The sequence below is a fragment of the Rhinopithecus roxellana genome, chromosome 12 (assembly GCF_007565055.1).
Source record: "Rhinopithecus roxellana isolate Shanxi Qingling chromosome 12, ASM756505v1, whole genome shotgun sequence".
Lineage (NCBI taxonomy): Eukaryota > Metazoa > Chordata > Mammalia > Primates > Cercopithecidae > Rhinopithecus > Rhinopithecus roxellana.
In genome coordinates, this window is record NC_044560.1 from 110,382,127 (window position 1) to 110,406,370 (window position 24,244).

General features: G+C 53.3%; 1 protein-coding gene across 2 annotated transcripts in view; it reads right to left on the bottom strand.

Moving 5' to 3' along the window:
• Window positions 1-1,931: 1,931 nt before the first annotated feature.
• LRRC4B (leucine rich repeat containing 4B) overlaps window positions 1,932-24,244 on the bottom strand; it is a 54,912-nt gene continuing 32,599 nt past the window's right edge. For both annotated transcript variants that reach the window (XM_030941656.1, XM_030941657.1), the window contains exon 3: window positions 1,932-4,432. In XM_030941656.1, the coding sequence (XP_030797516.1) occupies window positions 2,591-4,432 (1,842 nt within the window). In that variant the 3' untranslated portion in view covers window positions 1,932-2,590. The remainder of the gene's footprint in view (window positions 4,433-24,244) is intronic.

Sequence of the window (24,244 nt, forward strand, 5' to 3'; positions counted from 1 at the left end):
CGGGTGTGGGGGAGATAAGATGCCTGGGTGTAGAGAGATCCAGGAAGGGGGCAGGGGCCAGGCACCTCATGGAAGTGGGGGGGCCTACCGCCATCCCCACCTTCTGACTCCTCCTGGGGCCTGAGTGTCCCCACAGTGCCCATAGCTGCCGTGTACGGGGTCCAGGCTGGGTCACTGCGAGGGGAGAAGGGGGCTGGGCGCAGGCCTACGTGTCCTCAGGGCTGTATCCCTGAAGCTACCTCAGCATGGGAAGGCGCTAGAAGGCCCTGCATGGCTCTGTCACTCCCTCTGCCTCCCCCAGTGGCGTGAGATGGCAGCCCCGGCCAGCCCTAGCCGTCCAGGGGCTGCAACTCAGGCGCCTTGACCCCCCGAAGAGACATCATCACCCCCTCCCCCAATCCCCCCAACAATTGCCCACTGTGCCGGCAACACCCCGGCCTGCTCGGGGCTTGCTCCCTGCCCTCTGAGGGCTCTGTTCCTGCCCTTCTGGGCGGCACTGTGGTGCCCTTGATGCCCCTGGCCCACCCGATCTGGCCCTCCAGCCTCCCACTGAACAGGCCAGAAATACAGCTCCTGTGCCCCAGAGGCCACAGCCCCAGCCTCCCACTTGGCCTCCCTCCCCTTCAGCGCCCATCCTCCGGAGCAGCCTTGAGGAGGTCTGCAGTGGAGACACTCTGGATTGGGCCCTGCTGTGGGTTGAACTGTCGCCCAGAAAGGGAAGCACAGAAGTCCTGACCTCCAGGGCCTCAGAATGGGACCTTATTTGCGAACTGGGTTTTTCTAAGGATGGAGCTGAGGTCATACTGGAGGTGGGGGCTCCTGGTCCAGTCTGACCTCTGTCCTTGTAAGAGGGGAGGTTAGGCAGGCTGCAATGGCTCACACCTCTAATCCCAGCACTTTGGGAGGCTGAGGCAGGTGGATCACTTCAGGTCAGGAGTTCAGGTCACCTGGCCAACATGGTGAAACCCCTTCTGTACTAAAAGTACAAAAATTAGTTGGGTGTAATGGTAGGCGCGTGTAATCCTAGCTACTCAGGGGGCTGAGGGAGGAGATTCACTTGAACCTGGGAGGCAGAGGCTTTGGTGAGCTGAAATTGTGCCACTGCACTCCAGCCCGGACAACAGAGCGAGACTCTGTCTCAGAAAAAAAAAAAAAAAAAAGTCAGGCATGGTGACTTATGCCTGTAATCCGAGCACTTTGAGAGGCCGAGGTGAGTGGATCACCTGAGGTTAGGAGTTTGAAAGCAGCCTGGTCAACGTGGTGAAACCCCGTCTCTACTAAAAATACAAAATTTAGCCAGGCGTGGTGGCGCATGCCTGTAATCCCAGCTACTTGGGAGGCTGAGGGAGGAGAATCGCTTGAAGCTGGGAAGTAGAGGTTGCAGTGAGCCAAGACTGTGCCACTGCACTCCAGCCTGGGCGACAAGAATGAAACTCCATCTCAATTAAAAAAAAAAAAAAGGGGGGGTGGGGGGAGTTGCACACAGACAGAGGCACACAGAGGGAAGAGATGAGAGGTTACAGGGGCAGGTGCTGGAAGACTGGGGTGATATAATACAGCCACCAGCCAGGACAGCCTGGGGCCACCAGAAGCTGGCGAGGCAGGAAGCCCCCCGAGGTACCCCCAGGTTTCAGAGAGAGCCTGGTCCTCCTGGCACCTGGATCACATCCAGCCTCCAGGACTGTGGGACTATAGATTTCCTTTGTTCTAAGTTCCCACCTGGGTTTGGGTGTGGTTGGCGGTGCTAGGGGAGGAGTTTAGGAGGAGAGGGAATCAGACCTTCTCTGGGGTCTCCAGCGTGAAGGCTGAGGGGCCTAAGACCACCCAGAGGTGCCCGGCCCACCCTCCCAACGGGGCTGCGAGGCTGGCTCTCCAGCCTCGCCTTCCGCCCCCACCCACATTCACTTTGTTTTCGCTCCTCCGTGCTTTCATGACCAAAAAAAATATTTTTTTACTTTTCCCATGTTTTTTTTTTAAAGTAATTACAGAGCAGGTAGTCGTTGACGCAAACCTCCCTTCAGTATCAAAAGTGTCTGTGGGGCAGGTGGGGCTGGGGCGGGTGGAGGCTGCCACCCTCTGCCGACGACAGGGACCGCCGGCCGGGAGCTCTGGCGACGTGTCCATCTCTTCAGTTTTGAGGGCGGAGGAGTGGGAGGGAGGGACGGGCGTCAAACTGCAAAAACTGAACCGTAAAAGGAGGGTGTCTGGGGCCGAGGGGAAAGGACGCCCCTGGAAAAAGCTCCTCTCTCCCCTGGAAGGCGGCGGGCCGGGAACGCTTGGTCGGGAGAGCGAGGAGGAAACGCGCAGAGCGAGGAGGAAACGCCACTTCTCCTGGGTCCCACGTCCCCTCCCGTCACCGGGGATTGGTGGGGGTGAGGCGAGGACCCCAGAGACTCCGTTCCTGGAGCCCCACCCTGTCCTCACTGGGGGTCCGAGCCCCAGATGGGGCCGGAAGCCACCTCTCCCCAATTCCCTGCGTGGTCCCAGAAGGTGGGCTGGGCTGTGGGAGGGAGGGGTCCCGGTCAGGCTGCGCCCGAGCTGGGACCGGGGTGGGGGGCTCCACGCCCCTTGCCCGCCAGGCCCCACCGCCTCAGATCTGCGTCTCTTGCACGTTCTCCTTGGAGCCGCTCTTGAAGAGCAGAGGTTCGTGGATGGAGTTGAGGCCGGGCGGGCCTTTGCCCCCGCAGCCCCCACCGCTGGGGTTGCTGCTGTAGTGAGCCTTGAAGGCGGCAGCCACGTAGTGGTGGTGGTTGAGGTGGTCTCGCTCCAGAGCGGGCAGGGCCAGGTGGCTGTCCCCGCCCACGCCACCCCCACCGGCCACGGCGGCCGCCGCGGCCACGGACACGGCCGAGGCGGCGGGCAGCTCGTCCTCCACGTTGATGATCTCCACGGTGCGCGTGGGCCCGTGGTGCTTGTGGAGCTGGTGCTGCTTGCGCAGCTTGTAGAAGGCCACGAGCATCACCGCGGCCATGAACGTGATGGCCACGAAGCAGCCAATGATGATCTTGGTGGTCTTCATGACGTCGTCCAGGTCCTTGAGGGCGTTCTCCGTCACATCCGTGATGGGCACCGTGAACGCCTTCTCCGTGGGCCGCGAGGAGCGCGGGGCGGGTGCCGTGGTAGATGACGAGGCAGGGCCGGCCGCGTCCCCGGGCCGGCCCCCGCCCCAGACACCGTCCGTCGTGGGCCCCGGCGGTTCCTTCTCCGTCCCCCGCGGCTGCAGGGCCTCCTCTCCGGGCTGCGTCTCCAGGGTCTCCACGGTCACCGTGGTGAAGTAGGTGTAGCCACCACTGCCCCCTCCAACACCACCACCGCCCCCAGGGCCGCCCCCGCCGCCGGTGCCCCCGGCCGCCACGGGGTCCACAGCCGAGACGTTGAGCGTGGCCGAGGCGGTGGTGTTGCCGGCCGAGTTCGTCACCATGCACGTGTACTGGCCCGTGTCCTGCACGGTGACGTTGGTGAAGTTGAGCGTGCCGTCATGCAGGACGGAGATGCGCACGCGGTAGGAGCCGTGGGTCATGAGGGTGCCATTGGGCGTCAGCCAGTTGACAGAGGTCATGGAGGTGCCCGTGCGGCATTTGAGCTCCGCAGCCATGCCCTCGGTGACGTTGAGGTCAGTGGGCGGCTCCACGATGACGGGCGCATAGCAGGTGAAATGCGACTGGTCCAGCTCCCCAATGTAGCGCCCCTTGAGGCCGGCGGGCGCATGACAGCGGGCGCAGCACGTCGTGTTGCTGGGCACCGTCTCTTTGAGCCACCAGCTCAGCCAGAGCACGTCGCAGTTGCAATGCCAGGGGTTGTGGTTGAGGTGCACGCGCTCGAGGCGGTGCAGGGGCGTGAAGAGGTCGTGGGGCAGCGACATCAGGTTGTTGTGGGACAGGTTGAGCTCCTCCAGCGACTTGAGGTCGTCGAAGGCGTTGCGCTCGATGGTGGCTACCTGGGCGTGCATGAGCCACAGCTTGCGCAGACTGGTGAGACCCTGGAAGGAGCCCGGGCGGATCAGGTCCAGCCGGTTGCCCGACAGCTCCAGCTCCTCCAGGCGCACCAGGGCCGTCAGGTTGGGGATGTCCTTGAGGTTGCACATGCCCAGGTTGAGGTAGCGCAGGTTGACCAGCCCCTCGAAGGCCGCCTCCGAGATGTACTCCAGCCGCTTGAGCTCACCCAGGTCCAGGCGCCGCAGCGAGGGCACGCGGTTGAAAGCGTACGAGGGGATGCTCTCGATGGGGTTGTTGCGCAGCCAGAGCTCCCGCAGCTTGGACAGGTACTCGAAGGCCTGCGTGGGCACCGTGGTCAGCCGGTTGTCAAAAAGCTCCAGCGTGTTGAGGCTGGGCAGCCCGTTGAAGGCACCCACCTCGATCTTGCGCACCAGGTTCTTGCTTAGCTGCAGAATCTCCAGGTGCCGCAAGTGCTTGAACGTGTCCGTCCGGATCACCTGGGGAGAGGGAAACACGGATCAGTCACGGAGATACTGACAAGGGCTGTGGGGGGATCACCAAGGTCCCGGGAGCAGGCGGGGTCGGGTGGCTGGATCTCCCGTGCTGTGCTGTGACGGTACGACCACATTGCAACATGGTTTGATGAGTTTCTTATGAAGTTAAAACTGGAGTCAAGGCTGGGTGCGGTGGCTCAGGCCTGTAATCGCAGCACTTTGGGATGCCGAGGCAGGTGGATCACTTGAGGTCAGGAGTTCGAGACCAGCCTGGCCAACATGGTGAAACCCTGTCTCTACTAAAAATACAAAAATTAGCCAGGTGTGGTGGCGTGTGCCTGTAATCCCAGCTACTTGGGAGACTGAGGCACAAGAATCACTTGAACCCAGGAGGCGAAGTTTGCAGTGAGTCAAGATAGTGCCACTGCACTCCTGCCTGGGCAACAGAGCAAGATTCCGTGTAGAAATAAACAAAAAAACTGGATTCAAGAATTTTGGGGGACTAGGCACGGGGTGGCTCATGCCTGTAATCCCAGCACTTTGGGAGGCTGAAGTGGGCAGATCACTTGAGCCCAGGAGATCAAGATCAGACTGGGCAACAGCACATAAACCCCATCTCTACAAAAATAAAAATAAAATAAAATAAAATAAACAAATTAGCCAGGCGTGGTGGCATGTGTCTGTTGTCTCTGCTACTAGGAAGGCTGAGGTGGGAGGATTGTGTGAGCCTGGAAAGGGAAGTCTGCAGTGAGCCCTGATCACGCTACTGCACTCTAGCCTGGGCAATGAAGTAAAACCCTGTCTCAAAAAAAAAAAAAAAAAAAAAAGAAAGAAAGAAAGAAAGAAAGAAAGAATGAATGAAAAACGAACAAACAAGAAAACAAAAAAAGATAGTTACTTACAAAGTTAAAACTGGATTCAAGAATTTTGGGGATGACCAGGCATGGTGGCTGACACCTGTATGCCAGCACTTTGGGAGGCTGCAGTGGGTAGATCACCTGAGGTCGGAGTTCAAGACCAGCCTGGCCAACCTGGTGAAACCCCGTCTCTACTAAAAATACAAAAATTAGCTGGGCGTGGTGGCGCATGCCTGTAATCCTAGCTACTTGGGAGGCTGAGGCAGGAGACTTGTTTGAACCTGAGAGGCAGAGGTTGCTGTGAGCTGAGATCGTGTCACCACACTCCAGTCTGGGTGACAGAGCGAGACTCCATCTCAAAAAATAAAAATAAAAAATAAAAAAGAATTTTGGGGGCCAGGCACAGTGGCTCATGTCTATAATCCCAGCACTTTGGGAGGCCATGGTGAGAGGATCACCTGAGCCCAGAAGCTTGAGGCCAGTCTGGGCAACATTGGGAGACCTTCTCTCTACAGAAAAGAATTTAAAAAGAAATGTAAAAACAAGAATTTTGGGATTGAGGAGGAAAAAACTTTTGAAAAAAAAGTTAAAACTGGAGTGGCCATCCGACCTGGCTGTTCCATTCCTGGGTATTTCCTCAAGAGAAATGAAGGCAGATGTCCACGCAACGGCTTCTACGTGGGTGTTCGCAGCATTTTTTTTCTCTGGACTGCCTAAGCTGGAGACGGCCCAAATGATAATCAGCAGGTGACTGGATAAACACTGCAAAGTGTGGCCGTGTGGAGGATGCTGCGGCTCAGCCACAAAAGGGACCTGGCTACTGTGACCCCCGGAAGAATCTCTCCGGGGTGACACTAAGCAAAAGAAGCCAAACCCAAAGGAGCTGGCGGGTTGGATCCGTTCACACTGTGTTCTGGGTGTTCTAATTGGGCGTCTCTGCGTGTGTGGGTGGGTGAGGTGTCTGGGGCAGACAGGGAAGGGTGTGAGAGAGCTTTCTGGGGTGACTGACACGTGCTACATTGGCATGGTGGTTACATGACGGAAGGCGACTGTTAGGACTCCCCAAACTACACTTAAAATGCGGATATTTTATTCCATGCCAGTGATACATTATTTTATTTTTGAGACAGAGTCTTGCTCTGTCACCCAGGCTGGAGTGCAGTTGCACAGTCTCGGCTCACTGCCATCTCCGCCTGCCGGGTTCTAGCGATTATCCTGCCTCAGTCTCCCGAGTAGCTGGGATTACAGGTGTGTGCCACCACGCCTGGCTAATTTTTGTATTTTTAGTAGAGACGGGGTTTCACCATGTTGGCCAGGCTGGTCTCGATCTCCTGACCTCGTGATCCACCCGCCTTGGCCTCCCAAAGTGCTGGGATTACAGGCGTGAGCTACCGTGCCCAGCCAATGTTGTATTTTTAGTAGAGACGGGGTTTCACCATGTTGGCCAGGCTGGTCTTGAACTCCCGATCTCAAGTGATTTGCCTGCCTTGGCCTCCCAAAGTGCTGGGATATTACAGGCGTGAACCACCTTGCCCGGCCACTACGCATTAGTTTTAAAAATAAAAAAAATAAGGCTGGGCATGGTGGTTCACACCAGTAATCCCAGCACTTTGGGAGGCTGAGGTGGGAGGATCACTTGAGCCCAGGAGTTGAAGACAATCCTGGTCAACAAAGCAAGACCCCTGTCTCTACAAATAAATACAAAAATTAGCCCTGTGTGGTGGTGCGCACCTGTGGTCCCAGCTACTCAGAAGGCTAAGATGGGAGGATCCCTTGAGCCCAGGAGGTCAAGGCTGCAGTGAACTGTGATCATGCCACTGCACTCCAGCCTGCGTGACAGGGAGACCCCATCCCCAAAATAAATAAATAAATAATAAAAAGTAAAAATACTAATACCAGCAACTAAGACACATTGAACAAGTCTTTGATGCCAGACACTGTTCTAAATGCTTTGTGGGTAATAAGTCTTTTTTTTTTTGAGACGGAGTCTGGCTCTGTCACCCAGGCTGGAGTGCAGTGGCGCCATCTCTGCACTGAGCTCACTGCAAGCTCCACCTCCCGGGTTCACACCATTCTCCTGCCTCAGCCTCCCGAGTAGCTGGGACTACAGGTGCCTACCACCACGCCCGGCTAATTTTTTTGTATTTTTAGTAGAGACGGGGTTTCGCCATGTTGGCCAGGCTGGTCTCGAACTCCTGGCCTCAGATGATCCACCCAGCTTGGCCTTCCAAAGTGCTGGGATTACCGATGTGAGCCACCGCGCACGGTCACGTGAAACTAAAGCTTTTATTGATCCCACTCGTGACTATCCAAACATTTCATTCTAGAAATTCCCATGTTTCAAGACCACTAAGATGTTATAAAACCTATGGTAACTATTATTATGTTTCTAATATCAGAATGCCAAAACGCATCAGACCTCAAGGGTTTCACATGAAGCATGATGAATTAGGCCCAGGGAGGTGCAGTGACTTGCCCAGGGTCACACAGAAGTTGACAGCACAGTTGGGATTGGATCCAGGCCCTCTGGTTCCAGAGTCCTAGCTCTTGACCTCTGACCCTGGCTGCCGCCTTTCGGGGGTGGGACTGGGGTCCACAGGAGAGGCAGTGCTGGGTCAGAGCATGGGAGGCAGGATCTCACAGGGTCCTCACTACTGATCACCACGCCGGGTGCACTGAGGCCCAGAAGGTCACACAGCCATCGGATCATATTTGCAAAGCCCAGATAGTGATGTGTACAAGGGAGAAGGGGACAGGCACTGGGGGAATGCGGTGTTACGGTATTAACAGAGGAAACTGAGAACCTCAGATGCATCCTGTGTCATCACAAAGAAGCCGAAGAATTAGGTATCAGAGTATATGCACCAAAAGAAAAAGGAGAAAAAGAAGCCGGGCGCGGTGGCTCACACCTGTAATCCCAGCAATTTGGGAGGCCGAGGCGCTCAGAGCAGTTGAGGTTGGGAGTTCGAGCCCAGCCTGGCCAACATGATAAAACTCCGTCTCTACTAAAAATACAAAAATTAGCCGGGGGTAGTGGTGGGCGCCTGTAATCCCAGTTACTCAGCAAACTGAGGCAAGAGGGAGGTGGAGGTTGCAATGAGCTGAGATGGCGCCACTATACTCTGGCCTGGGCGACACAGCAAGACTCCATCTTAAAAAGAAAAAAGAGTCTGGGCATGGTGGCTCATGCCTGTAATCCCAGCTACTTGGGAGGCTGAGGCAGGAGAATTGCTTGAACCCGGGAGGTGGAGGTTGCATTGAGCCAAGACCCCCCAATTACATTCCAGCCTGGGTGACAGAGTAAGACTCTGTCTAAAAAAAAAAAAAAAAAAAAAAAAAAAACTGGAAGGACATAGAACATACTCCAAGTTTGCTTAGCAGTGAACTCTATCTGTTGGGAATTATGGACAATTTTTATTCTTTTGTGATTTTTTTTCTTCAATGAACAAAAATTACTTTTATAGTAAGCAGGGATAAAAACAAAACCAAACCCAGATATACCTGAGAGGCAGAAAAAAATGGTAATATTGGTAGCATAGGCACAGTCATAAAATAATAATAATTTATGTTGGTGCTGTCCAATAGAAACAGAATGTGAGGCTGGGTGCGGTGGCTCAAGCCTGTAATAATCCCAGCACTTTGGGAGGCCAAGACGGGCAGATCACGAGGTCAGGAAATTGAGACCATCCTGGTTAACACAGTGAAACCCCGTCTCTACTAAAAAATACAAAAAAAACCTAGCCGGGCGAGGTGGCAGGCGCCTGTAGTCCCAGCTACTCGGGAGGTTGAGGCAAGAGAATGGCCTAAACCCGGGAGGCGGAGCTTGCAGTGAGCCGAGATCGTGCCACTGCACTCCAGCCTGGGCGACAGAGTGAGACTCTGTCTCAAAAGAAAAAAAAAAAGAAAGAAAAAGAATGTGAACCACATGTGAAATGTTTGTTTGTTTGTTTTAAGACTCAGGCTGGAGTGCAGTGGCACAATCTCAGCTCACTGCAGCCTTGACCTTCTGGGCTCAAGTGATCCACCCGCCTCAGCCTCCTGAGTAGCTGGGACTACAGGCACGTGCCAGCACACCTGGCTAAACTTTTATTTAAATTTTTTGTAGCGACGGGGTCTCCTTATGTTGCCTAGGCTGGTCTCAAACTCCTGGCCTCGAGTGATCATCCAGTCTCAGCCTCCCAAAGTGCTGGGATTATAGGCGTAAGCCACCACACCCAGCCCACATGTGTAATTTTAAATTTCCTAGAAGCCACATTAAAAACAAAAACAAAAACAAACAAACAAAAAAAACCAAATAGGTGAAATCAACTTTACTAATGTATTTATTTAGTGCAACATGTCCAAAATACTATCATTCGAACCTGTCATCAAGATGAAAACTTGCAACTGAGCCATTTTATACTCTTTACAGTGAAGCTTCGAAATGCAAGGAAAACCGACATGTGTTTTACACCCAGGGCGTCCAGGGCACCTCTCAGCAGCAATGCACCCGGTCCCCAGGCCCAGCCAGCAGCCCCGATGCTGGCGGCCGCTCTGTGAGACACTGCGGGTTTACTCGGCGCTCAGGGACGCTCTGTGGACGCAGTCGCCTTTTGTCCATCAAGCAGCCCTATGAACAAGGACTATGATCGCCCCGTTTTAGAAAGGAGGAAACACCAGCACTTTGGGAGGCCGAGACAGGCGGATCACGAGGTCAGGAGATCGAGACCATCCTGGCTAACACGGTGAAACCCCGTCTCTACTAAAAAATACAAAAATCTAGCCGGGCGAGGTGGCGGGCGCCTGTAGTCCCAGCTACTCGGGAGGCTGAGGCAGGAGAATGGCGTGAACCCGGGAGGCGGAGCTTGCAGTGAGCCGAGATCGCGCCACTGCACTCCAGACTGGGCTACAGAGCGAGACTCCATCTCAAAAAAAAAAAAAAAAAAAAAAAAAAAAAAAAAAAAAAAAAGAAAAGAAAAGAAAGGAGGAAACAGGAGCCTGAAGAAGTGGCTTGCTCCATGGCAGAGCTGGGCAGGGCTGGCCGGAGCCTGCGCCTCTCCCCGTCTCGCTCGGCCACCTGGCACCCACCCATCGCCGTTCCCCACGGACAGACACGGAAACAGAGGTCGCAGATGTGGCGTGGAGAGCAGTGCCCTGTTCAAATTCCCCCTCCCCCGTCGTGGTTGTAGGGCCTGTCACTTGAGTTCTCTGTACCTCCAGGTCCGCTCTTACCACGAGGAGGATGACGAAAAGCACTTCGGGCCGGGCGCGGTGGCTCAAGCCTGTAATCCCAGCACTTTGGGAGGCCGAGACGGGCGGATCACGGGGTCAGGAGATTGAGACCATCCTGGCTAACACGGTGAAACCCTGTCTCTACTAAAAAATACAGAAAACTAGCCGGGCGAGGTGGCGGGCGCCTGTAGTCCCAGCTGCTCGGGAGGCTGAGGCAGGAGAATGGCGTAAACCCGGGAGGCGGAGCTTGCAGTGAGCTGAGATCTGGCCACTGCACTCCAGCCTGGGCCGCGACAGAGCGAGACTCCGTCTCAAAAAAAAAAAAAAAAAAAAAAAAAAAAAAAAAAAAAAAAAATTAGGAAGAAAAGCACTTCGGAGGGTGAGGGAGAGGAGAGGAGGTCCCAGTGTTCAGGGCTGCTCAGCACATCATTATTCTCATTGCTACTGTTATCGCTGGCGTTGAGAAACTTGTACCATGCCCTTGGAATTACAGCCCTGAGCTGTCCAACCCAAAGTCCCAAGCACTGCCCTGAAAGGCTCTCTTAGGGTCAAGAACCGTCCTCTTTTTTTTTTTTTTCCAGACCGAGTTTCGCTCTTGTTGCCCAGGCTGGAGTGCAGTGGTGCAATCTCAGCTCACTGCAACCTCCACCTCCTGGGTTCAAGTGATTCTCCTGCCTCAGCCTCCCCCGTAGCTAGGATTACAGGCATGCACCACCACGCCTGGCTGATTTTTGTTTTTTTTTTTTTTTTTTTTTTTTTTTTTTTTTTAGTAGAAACAGGGTTTTCCCATATTGGCCAGGCTGGTCTTGAACTCCTGACCTCAGGTGATCTGCCCAACTCGGCCTCCCGAAGTGCTGGGATTACAGGCATGAGTCTCCCTGCCCGGCAAGAACTGTCTTACTGCATCCTTTCCCGAAGAAAATCAGGGCCGCCCCCATCCTGGCCCCCTGTCCTCTGACTCCCTGTTCCAGTCTCCCTCCTCTCCATGCCCACAGGCCCAGCTGCACCTCAGTCCTCCGCCTCTCTCACCAGGCCCTAGAAAGGTCTGTTTAGGCAGGGCGCGTGTCTGTAATCCCAGCTACTAGGGAGGCTAAGGCAGGAGAATCGTTTGAACCCAGGAGGCGGAGGTTGTGGTGAACTAAGATCGCACCATTGCACCCCAGCCTGGGCAACAAGAGCGAAACTCGGTCTCAAAAAAAGAAAAAGGTCCCACAGATCCCCTGTCCCTCCCCTGGGCCCTTCACAATCCTCCCAGGACTGCCCGTCAGTCCCAGCACAAGACTCTCCGTGCCGCGCTGTGCTGCCCACCAAGGCGACAATGACAGTGAGAGCCCATAAGACAGTCTCTGCCCTGGAGCAGCTCATCCCCCTGGCACCACCTTCTCCTTCCTCCCCTACTTGTTTTCCCCGCCCCCTGTTCTGGCAAGTCCCTGGGCCCAGCAGACACACTCCTGCCTCCGGACTTTGCACCTGTGTTTCCCTCTGCCAGGAACACCTTTCCTGCTTTTTTCCTGGATACCTACCCCCATCTGTCCTTCAACACCTAGTTCCAGGGTCACTAACACGGGAGGATGTCCTGATCCCGTCTACCCACCCCAGTCTGGTCAGGGATCCCCAGGGCTGGGTTCCCTGGAGCCCAGAGTCCAGACACCTCCAGGGAGGGCAGGGACTGGGTCCCAACCACAGGGCGTCTTGCCCAGTGAAGGACTCCACAGCCTGAGTGAAAGGGATAGACGAAGGATGGGCACAGTGGCTTATGCCTGTAATCCCAGCACTTTGGGAGGCCGAGGCAGGCAGATTACCTGAGGTTAGGAGTTCCAGACTAGCCTGGGCAATAAGGTGAAACTGTGTCTCTAAAATAAAAAAAAGTTTTTTTGAAGTAATATATACTCATTTAGGAAAAATGTATGAGAAGAAAATAAAAATTGGCCAAAATACATCTACCCAGAGTTAATTTATGTTAATCATTTGGCACATCCTTCCAATTTTTTCTATGCATATTATGCAGGGATATGTTTTTTCATCATCTTTTACTTTTTTTTTTTTTTGAGATAGAGTCTCACTCTGTTGCCCAGGATGGAGTGCAGTGGTGCGATCTTGGCTCACTACAACCTCTGCCTCCTGGGTTCATGCAATTCTCCTGCCTCAGCCTCCTGAGTAGCTGGGATTACAGGCGTACACCACTATGCCTGGCTAATTTTTTTTTTTTTTTTTTTTTTTTGAGACGGAGTCTCGCTCTGTCGCCCAGGCTGGAGTGCAGTGGCACAATCTCGGCTCACTGCAAGCTCTGCCTCCCGGGTTCGTGCCATTCTCCTGCCTCAGCCTCCCAAGTAGCTGGGACTACAGGCACCCGCCACCACTCCCGGCTAGGTTTTTGTATTTTTAGTAGAGACAGGGTTTCACTGTGTTAGCCAGGATGGTCTCGATCTCCTGACCTTATGATCTGCCTGCCTCAGCCTCCCAAAGTGCTGGGATTACAGGCTTGAGCCACCGCGCCTGGCCATATATATATATATTTTTTTTGTAGTAGAGACAGGGTTTCACCATGTTGACCAGGTGGTCTTGAATTCCTGACCTCAAATGATCTACCTGCCTCAGCCTCCCAAAGTACTAGGATTGCAGGCATGAGCCATTCACTGCGGCTTGCTTTTTTACAAAATTTTGATGATACAATATACTTGTCTGGGTCCTGCATTTCCCCTTAATAACATTGTGAGTATTTTCTTTTCTTTTCTTTTTTTTTGACGGAGTCCCGCTCTGTCGCCCAGGCTGGAGTGCAGTGGCATGATCTCCGCTCACTGCAAGCTCTGCCTCTCGGGTTCATGCCATTTTCCTGCCTCAGCCCAAGTAGCTGGGACTACAGGTGCCCACCACCACGCCCAGCTAATTGTTTCGTATTTTTAGTAGAGACGGGGTTTCACCATGTTAGCCAGGATGGTCTCGATCTCCTGATCTCATGATCCACCCGCCCTGGCCTCCCAAAGTGCTGGGATTACAGGCGTGAGCCACCACGCCCAGCCTCATTGTGAGTATTTTCTTACATCATGAAAAGTGCTTCAAAGACATGATTTGAATGGCTCTCTGGAGTATTGGCCCATGGCTATACCTATGTATAGGTGCTGCGATTATGGGCGTGAGCCACCGTGCCCGGCCGACTTTTTTCTTAATAGGCCTCTGCTTTGTCTAACTTCCCAGAGTGAACATGGCTAGCTTTCAGAACTGAATGAGACCTTCGTGAATGCCATTTCACAGGCAACAGGGTGTGAATGTGTTTGCAGGGAGCTGGTGGGGGTCAGCCTGCAGGACGAAGCCTGAGGATGGGCTCGGGCAGGCCTTGTGGGGTAGGAGAGTGGCGGAGTACAACAGGATGCCTCTGCAGGCACGGGTCCCGAGGGTCAGTTGGGTCCCAAGCCGGTCTGGGGTCTCTGCACCCAGCCGGAGATGCAACTGTGCCTGTGCATGAGGCTGGGGGGTGGGGGCATCTCCTGTCCAGGGCAGGAGAAGCAGGGGCTTGAGAATGTCTCTGGCCTGACTGGGCTGGAGCTTTAAAACTCCCCCCTCTGCCAGGGGTCCCCAGAGCTTGCCATTCTTCCTCGGAGAGAACATGTGGGGGATAACCCAACCTGGAGCTTCTCAGAGCCGTTCCCTGGGACACTAAACACCAACAGCAAAAAAACACTCATATCAATGCACTGGGAGCCTGTACACTTCCTCCCCGAGACTCCGGTGCGCCTGGCGTGCTGAAGCTCTGTGAAGCCCAGAGGGAGACAGCGGCTTTGCTTTCCTCAACTCTGGGTTTCCCAAACATAATACACATGGGACACTTCTCACCAAACGCCACTTACCACCTCCCTGGGAAATGCTGGTGATTGACAAAGCAGGTGCTCTGTTGCTATTTCTATTAATAATAATAACATCAATAATCATAACAGGAGGAGGAGGTCCGGGTCATCACTGATTGCTAGGCAGAGAATGAGGTGGACTTTAAAAGAAAGCCTAGACCAAGAGGCCGGGCGCGGTGGCTCACGCCTGCAATCCCAGCACTTTGGGAGGCTGAGGTGGGCAGATCATTTGAGGTCAGGAGTTCAAGACCAGCCTGGCCAACATGGTGAAACCCTGTCTCTACTAAAAACACAAAAATTAGCTAGGCGTGGCGATGCGTGCCTGTAATCCCAGCTATTCGGGAGCCTGAGGCAGAAGGCTTGAACTTGGGAGGAGGAGGCTGCAGTGAGCCGAGATTGTGCCACCGCACTCCAGCCTGGATGACAGAGACTCGTCTTAATAATAATAATGATAATAATAATAATAAATACAGAAAGAACAAAGGTATTGCTGGTCCATGTGCTGTCAAGAACCCCCTGGAACTTTCCCCCTCGCTGGGGTACACTGAGGTGATCTGGGGCCCCCTTTGTTCCCAGCAAACCCTCTGTGCCCCACCCTCCCCTCCCTCCTTTCAGGGTCCTTTTTCTCAGTGGGGCCCCCCCAGCTCACCTTCCCTGTCTGAAGTGGGGCTGCAGCTCGCCCATGGGTCGGCCAGCAGGGCCAGGTGGCTTCATGCCTTTTAATGCCTTGCAGCGAGCTCCCCCCATTTCTTCTCCATCCCGACAGCCCAGCTCCTGCCTCATCCTCTCTCCCTGGACCCTTGCCCCAGTCTCCTACCTGGCCTTCAGTCTCTTCCCTCTAGTCCATCTCGGGTCCTGCTATGCCAGAGCTGATCCTCTAGATGCCTCCGGGGCTCCCCAGTGCCCTCGGGAAGTTCAGCCTGCATTGGAAACCCTGCCTAGCATCTGCTTTTCTCCCCCTCCGCTCTGCATGGCTCCTCACTCGCAGCCCTCACTCGGATACACGTTAGCCAGGATAAGTTCTCAGACCCTCTCGCTGGGCACTCCACCTTTGCACATGCTGTTCCCTCTGCTCAGGATGCCCTTCCCTTTCATCCACCTGGAAAGCTCCTGCTCACCCTCTTGAACCCAGCCAAAAGGTCTCCATTCATTCCCCCAGTGCTTATCGATTGGATGGAGATAAAGCAGGCCTGCAGGTGCAGAGGTGGAGAGGGGCCATTGTCTGTGAAAGGACCTCACAATGTCAGCCTTGCGGAGCTGCACTGAAGGCCTGAGGTGAGACTCATTCAGCTCAGGGCTTGGCACCTGGAGGCGTGGGCTTGGCACCTGGAGGCGGGCGCTGGGCACAGGTGTTGATTCTCTGCAGGGCACGTGTTGTTAGGCTCCTCTTTTTTTTGAGACGGAGTTTCGCTCGTGTCACCCAGGCTGGAGTGCAGTGACGCCATCTTGGCTCACTGCAACCTCCGCCTCCTGGGTTCAAGCGATTCTCCTGCCTCAGCCTCCCCAGTAGCTGGGATTACAGGCATGTGCCACCACGCATGGCTATTTTGTATTTTAGTAGAGACGGGGGTGGCATCTCTCTATGTTGGTCAGGCTGGTCTCGAACTCCCAACCTCAGGTGATCCGCCCGCCTCGGCCTCTCAAAGTGCTGGGATTACAGGTGTGAGCCACCGTGCCCAGCCTAGGCTCACTTTTCAGAGAAGGAAGATGGCTCAGCAAGGCCACACAACCAGGAAGTGGCAGAGCCAGGGTTTGAGCCCTGAGCCTCAGCCCCCTCCACACCTGCCTCCTGCCTGCAGCTCCCGGAGCCTCTGCCGCACCCCAGGCTCCTGCTGACTCCCCTGGCAGCTCTGGAGGTGAGCACCACATGCCATTTCAGAGACAGGAGACCCAGGCTCCGTGAAGTCAAGTGACTCAGCAGGGTTGCCGGCCCTGGGGAGTGTGCACCTGGGGCTCCAGCCCACCATGTGTTTTCCAAGTCTCCTTGGTGCCTCTGGACAGAGGACCGTGACAATAGCGTGGCCATAGGCGGACAGGCTGAGGCTGCTCGGCGCTCAGTTCGCAGTGACCCAGCTGCAGAGGGAAGGAGGTGTGAAGGGAGATGAAGGGTCACCCCCAAAGGGAGGGGTGGGGTCCCCCTGCCAATCACTTTGGTAATGCAGTTGAGAACTAAGTGGGATGGGGGTGTTGCTGCAAAGGGAAGCCTGGTTTTGTTGAAACATGTGGCATAGGGCTGCTTTAAATAGGAGTCTCTTTATTTTGAACAGAATTCCAGTCTATTCTCTCTCCTCTTCTCTGCAGAATGCCTGCTGAGCAGCCTCGTGGGGGATGGTTGAGGCTGGGTTTGAATCCTGGCTTTGCTGCTGACCAGCTGTGTGGCCTCGGGTAAGTGTCCTAACCTCTCTGAGCCCACTTTCCTCACAGGTACCATGGGGTTATTGTGAGGCTTGGACAAGACAGTGAGTGCTTGGGATGAGATAGTGAATGTGTGGGGCATGGCGAGCATGCAATAATCTATATTTTTTCATTGTTAATTCAGCTGATAACGATCATTAACACCGGTCCTGGCCAGGCACAGTGGCTCATCCCTGTAATCCCAGCACTTTGGGAGGCCAAGGCGGGAGGATTGCTTGAGCTTAGGAGTTCGAGACCAGCCTGGCCAACATAGTGAAAACTCGTCTCTACTAAAACTACAACAACAACAACAAAACCCACCAAAATGTACCCTGGCGTGGGGGCACACTCCTGTAGTCCCAGCTACTCAGGAGGTTGAGGCAGGAGCTTGAACCCGGGAGGCAGAGGTTGCAGTGAGCTGAAATTGCACCACTGCACTCCAGCCTGGGTGACAGAGTGAGACTCTGTCTCAAAAATTAAAAAAAAAAAAAAAAAAAAAAAACACTGGTCCTGTCTCTGGGCTTCCGGTTTCTCCCTCAGCATCTTTCCTCTACACTGGCTGTCAGAATGACCGGAAATGCAGTCTACACCTTGCCACATCCCTGTTCCCAGCCCTCCCACGGCTATCACCCTCAACAAAGTGTCAGAGGCCCTTCAGAACCTATCCTGCTGCCCTCTCCTTGACTCTAGCCATAGTAGAGAGAAGAGAAATGAGAGAGATGCATGGGGTTCCCTCTGCTTGCCACACTCTGTCCAGCCTCTGGATTTGCACAGGCTCTGCCTCTTTTCTATACTGTCCTCCTCCTTGTTCTCTGGAAAATTCTAATTGCCTTCCTTGGAAGAGCCCTTTTTGACCCCTGGTCCCTCATCAGTCACACACACACTCTCTTATTAGATCCCTATTGCAGTGACTATAATTTGGTTTCACACATCTATCTCCTTGTCTAGGCTATGAGTCGGTATGAGCAGAGACTGTGTTGGGACGATTTCTGCATTCCCAGCACACTATGCAAGGCCAAGTTCATGACAGACTTCGGCCAAGATCTGCTGAATAAACAGACTAGAGTGTCTAAGGCTCTTATTGGGGAACACCCTGGTTGTGCTGGTCCCTGTTTCCCTCACGCTTTTTGGCCTGGGTGATAATGCCAACATGTCAAAATCATGTTGACATCAATATGACAGAACTTGGAAACTGAAAAGCATTGGTGTTCTGGTTCCAACCTATTTCTGCTTTTTTTTTTTCTCTTTTTCTTTTCTTTTTTTGGAGACGGAGTCTCGCACTGTCGCCCAGGCTGGAGTGCAGTGGCACAATCTCGGCTCACTGCAAGCTCCGCCTCCTGGGTTCACGCCATTCTCCTGCCTCAGCCTCCCGAGTAGCTGGGACTACAGACGCCCGCCACCACGCCCAGCTAATTTTTTGTAGTTTTAGTAGAGACGGTTTCACCGTGTTAGCCAGGATGGTCTCAATCTCCTGACCTTGTGATTCGCCTGCCTTGGCCTCCCAAAGTGCTGGGATTACAGGCGTGAGCCACCGCGCCCAGCCCCTATTCTGCTTTTTACCTTCATGTGCACATGTCTGAGATCATTAAAGCTACATTACCTTTCTTGTGTTTGTCATCATTTTTACTTTCATGATTTCTATCCTCATGTTTTAGGTATGTCTTTTGATTTTAAGTCAGTCTGAAATCTCTGTTTTTTAACTGGAAGTTTAGCTCATTTACATTTACTATAATTACTAATATATTTGAAATTCTTCCTATAATGTTATTTTGGGCTTTTTAATTGTCCTGAATTTTGTAGCCTATTCTTTCCCCTTTCCTGTCTTCTTTGTATTGATTGAATGTCTTCTGATTCCATTTCTTCTCTCTATTGTTTTAGAATTTATATATTTTCTCTTTATTTAGTGGTTACCCATACAATTTAACATGCATACCTAAAGACCAAAGCCAGTTAATTCTTCTCTTCTCCTCCCAAATAATACAAAGACCAAAGACTAGTTAATTCTTCTCTTCTCCTCCCAAGTAATACAAAGCTGATCTCATCTCTGACTCTAAAACAAAGAGATATCCTGGTCAGCTTCCCAGTAAGGTAAAAGCGGGGGGTGGGGGAGAATCATAATCTGTTAAGTGCCGATTATTGCCAGAGCTGTGCTAAATGCTCTGAGGTATGATCTCATTTAATCTTTGTGGAAATTCCGTCACATGGGGGTTATCAAGCACATACTCCTGCTCCCTTCATATCTGATGGTTCATAGCTGAGAAAATGAAGGCTCAGAGAAATAAAGTCACTTGTCCCCCGTCTCACAGGCTCCAGAGTTGCAGAACCAAGACTCAACGTCTCCTTCTCCTGAACACAGACATGGAAGTCTGCACCACACCTACCCACCCTAAACGGAAACAGCTGGGCTGTCTGTGGGCTTCACAATGCTTTTTTTTGAGCTGTGGGGCCCGTTCATTCTTACATTACCATGTATTGTTTTGCTCATTTGACAGGTATTTTTTGAGAGCTGCTATGTGTCAAGTGTCATACTGGGCTCTGGGGATCCAGCTATGGACAAGACAGACAAAGCCCTGTCTTCCTAGATCCCGGCCTCGGAGAAGAAGAGAGACACTAAACAAAACAATTACGCAAACAATCATTTAACCAGCAAAGGTGTACACAGATAGTGGAGGCTGCCCTGGTTGCAGGGGAAGGCAGGCCTGGAGCCCCTCCAAGACCTGATTTAAAACACCCTAGAAGGCCGGGCGCGGTGGCTCAAGCCTGTAATCCCAGAACTTTGGGAGGCCGAGACGGGTGGATCATGAGGTCAGGAGATCGAGACCATCCTGGCTAACACAGTGAAACCCCGTCTCTACTAAAAAAAATACAAAAAACTAGCCAGGCGAGGTGGCGGGCGCCTGTAGTCCCAGCTACTCGGGAGGCTGAGGCAGGAGAATGGCGTGAACCAGGGAGGCGGAGCTTGCAGTGAGCTGAGATCTGGCCACTGCACTCCAGCCTAGGCGACAGAGCGAGACTCCGTCTCAAAAAAACAAACAAACAAACAAACAAACAAACAAACACCCTAGACCAGATCACCTCTGAAGTTGTGAGGGCCATCACCCTCACGGCCCCTGACACAGAGCAGGATGGGCAAGGTGGGGATTGGTTCTCGAAGCAGGTAAATCCCCCTGCCCCCTCACCCTAATATCTTTGGCCTGACAAAGATGTTGACATTTTGTCATACAGTAGAGGACCCAGGCCTGGGGCCACCTCTGACAGCCACGTAGCTGCCCACACTTCCAAGTTCTCTGGATCTTCAGCCCCCATCTGCTGAGCCCACCTCCACCTACGCTGGGCTCTGGGCCAGATCTCAATAATGCGGATGTGAATCCGGCAAAGGGACGTGGCCCCCGTCAGTGACTGCCTCCTAACCCCAATGGGGACTTTCCTTTTATCCTGCAACTTGGCCTGTGTAGGGGACTTTCCACTTTGGTTGTGGTAGGTAAATATTATTAAAGCTGAAAAAAATCCCGCCGAGATCTGTTGGGGTTTTTAAGAAAATAAATTGTCAAGAAATTCCTTATTAAAAATGTAACTGTGGTAAGAAAACAATTAAGTGAACTGTTCATCTTAACATTATAAATTGTATTTATTTATATTTATTTATTTATTTATTTGAAATGGAGTCTTGCTCTGTCACCAGGCTGGAGTGCAGCGATCTCAGCTCACTGCAACCTCCACCTCCCGGGTTCAAGTGATTCTCCTGCCTCAGCTTCCCGAGTAGCTGGGATTACAGGTGCCCACCACCACGCCCAGCTAATTGTTTGTATTTTTAGTAGAGACGGGGTTTCACTGTGTTAGCCAGGATGGTCTCGATCTCCTGACCTCATGAACTGCCTGCCTCGGCCTCCCTAACGGCTGGGATTACAGGTGTGACCCACCACGCCTGGCCTATTTATTTATTTATTTATTTATTTATTTATTTATTTATTTATTTATTTATTTATTTTTAAGACAGGATCTTGTTCTATTGCTCAGGCTGGAGTGCAGTGGCGTGATCTCAGCTCACTGCAGCCTCTGCCTCCTGGGTTTCAGTGATTCTCCCACCTCAGCCTCCTGAGTAGCTGGGATTACAGGTACAAACCACCACACCAGGCTAATTTTTGTATTTAAGTAGAGACAAGGTTTCACCAAGTTGGCCAGGCTGGTCTCCAACTCCTGACCTCAGGTGATCTGCCTGCCTCTGCCTCCCAAAGTGCTGAGATTACGGACGTGAGCCATTGCACCCGGCCTGTTTTTATGTTTTGAATATAATGAGTCAATCACAAAAGTTTAGCAAGTTTACTGTTGTTTGTGTGTGTATGTGTGTTAAGTTTTTTACATTCAGATTTTAAAAACTGTTATTTGTCGGCCGGGCGCGGTGGCTCAAGCCTGTAATCCCAGCACTTTGGGAGGCCGAGACGGGCGGATCACAAGGTCAGGAGATTGAGACCATCCTGGCTAACACGGTGAAACCCCGTCTCTACTAAAAAAATACAAAAAACTAGCCGGGCGAGGTGGCAGGCGCCTGTAGTCCCAGCTACTCGGGAGGCTGAGGCAGGAGAATGGCGTAAACCCGGGAGGCGGAGCTTTCAATGAGCTGAGATCTGGCCAGTGCACTCCAGCTTGGGCGACAGAGCGAGACTCCGTCTCAAAAAAAGAAAACAACTGTTATTTGTCACATCAACTGTCTTTATGATGACTTCTCATATTTATTCCTTGTCCCTGAGACAAGGGACTTGTGCCTCCCTCTCCAACAGGGACTTCTCTGACTGCCAGGACTGGCCATTGTGGGCTCCTGATTCTCACACTGACCCAGCTCAGGCCTAGACGTCCCTGTCTCCCTCCTCCCATTCATCCTCCTGGGAGCGGCCTCCTGAGCCTTTCTGGGACCAGGCCTGGCCTGGGTGGAAAGTCTGGCTGGATGGCTACCCCTCCACCACCCCTCCCCACCACCAGGAGCCCAAACAGGCATCTGAACCTGGGTGTAAACAACAAGGGGATGAGATCTATATCAGAGGCATGTGCAAGGCCAAGCAAGGCAGCACGACTTTGCCTAAGGCACCTGCGGGTGGGGTGGGAGAGTGGGGTTAAGCTGAGGCACAGGCCACAGTCTTACACTGCTTCCTGGGCAGCCTTCCCTGGCCTCCCCTCACTCCCGGCCTTTCCTGCCCTATGCTCAGCTCAGCAACCCCCCGCCAGCTCGTGCACGCTGCTACAGGACTTGTTCACCTTCCTTTCTTTTCTTTTTTTTTTGAGATGGAGTCTTGCTGTGTTGCCCAGGCTGGAGTGCAGTGGCACAATCTTAGCTCACTGCAACCTCCACCTCCCGGGTTCAAGCGATTCTCCTGCCTCATCCTCCCGAGTATCTGGGATTACAGTAACACGCCACCATGCCTGGCTAATTTTTGTATTTTTAGTAGAGATGGGTTTTCACTACGTTGGTCAGGCTGGTCTCAATCTCCTGACCTCATGATCCGCCCGCCTTGGCCTCCCAAAGTGCTGGGATTACAGGCGTGAGCCCCGGCGCACGGATGAGACTTGCTCATTTTCTGAACCACTTCTTTCTGCACGCAGTGTCCAGAGGGCAGGGGTCTCTGTATGTCCTGCTCTCTGGGCCTCAAGTGGTGCCTGGCACACACTAGGTGCTCAATAAATGAATCAGGGCTGCACTGAATACTGCAGATGAATTAGCCAGGGCTGTTCAGACACAGGAGGAACCGCTCATGTAGGGAGAAGGATGCGTGGGTCTCAGCTCAGCTCCTGGGCTCACCTTGGGGTGGTGATGAGACCATGGCGTCCTTGTGAGAATTAAACTGTCTCGATATCTGTAAGCCGTGGGGAAGAGCGCCTGGCACAAGGCAAGCACATCTGTGTCTGTGACTATTTAAAGGCAGGAAGGGGCTGGGCTGGCTTTTGGTGCCCAGTAGAGGGTGCCCCTGAGCTTGGTGTAGCTCCAGGAGTGCCAGGCATACTCATCCTGATCTGAGAAGGGGACAGGGTGGCTCGCAGAAAGGTGTCCCCTAGGAGGAGATGGCGTGGCGACTCTGGCTGGGTGTGCTGGCGGAGGTGTGCAGGTACAGGCTATGGCTGGGAGGCTAGGAAGAAGCTGGGGCTTCCGGAGGAGCAAGGACAAGGCCAGAGCCAGGGTGGGCTGGGGGGATGCAGACTGGGACTCAGTGGCTGTTCTGAAACTGAGTCACCAGGGCGCAGCGCCAGGGATAGCTACGAATTAGGAAGCGTTAGGAATCGCATTGAAAAAACCAAGTTCTGCAGCCAGCCTGCCTGGGCTGAGTCCCAGCTCCGTCACTAACCATGAGACCAGGACCGTGTGCAAGTGTCTTACTCTCCTATGCCTCAGTTTCCCCCTTTGTAACATGAGAAGAATAGGACCTACTCGGGGCTGTCATGAGGCTGAAATTCGCTGACCCTGTAAAGGGCTTGGAGCAGCGCCGGGGGCCCTGCTGACATTCTCCCGCCCACCCTTGCTGAACTGTAGAAGTAATTGGTCTATTTTCTAGATGAGAAGACAGGCTCAGAGAGGTGACTCAAGGCCTTAGCGTCATTCATGGAGGGGAGAACGTGGGTCTTGTGCCTCTCAGGGCCTCTCAGGCTGCTCGACAGAGATGTGGGACTGACACTCCCACCCAGGCCGTCTCGGGCCTGTCCCGAGGCTCAGGGGCCATGTAGCTTTGCAGGACGCCAAGCAATTCTATGCGTTTGTCAATTTAACTTTAACAGTTGCATTGTGGGCACCTACAGTTTGTGGTGTGCTGGGGCCAGCAGCAATGGAGATGGATAAACACAATGACATCAACAAATTGGGGGCTGGCATGGTGGCTCACACCTGTAATCCCAGCACTTTGGGAGGCTGTGGTGGGCGAATCACCTGAGGTCGGGAGTTCAAGACCAGCCTGGCCAACATGATGAAACCCTGTCTCTACTAAAAATACAAAAAATTAGCCAGGGGTGGTGGCGGGCACCTGTAATCCCAGCTACTCGGGAGGCTGAGGCAGGAGAATTGCTTGAACCCGGGAGCTGGGGGTTGCAGTGAGCTGAGATAGTGCCACTGCACTCCAGCCTAGGCGACAAGAGTGAAACTCCATCTCAAAAAAAAAAAAAAAACCAAAAAATTGGAGAGGCACCGGGGATCAGTGGGGTATGGCCAGATTCGGGGCACACAGAAGGCACCTGAGGTTGAGATGTTTGTCTAGCTCATGAAGGACGACACAACCGTGATAATGGCCTCACTATGAAAGCTGCCAGCACTGCCCAGCAGCCAACCCCACCCCAGGCCCTCTGCTGAATCGTCCTGCACCTGCCCACCCACCCGCCAGTGCCTGGAAGAGCCTGGCACATGGTAGCCCTCGGTATGTGCTTGTGCGAAGAATGAGACGCATCCGATTTCTCAGCAACTCTATGACAGAGGGACTGTCACTATCCTCATTTCACTGATGACAAAACTGAGGCCCAGACAGGTTCAATAACGTGCC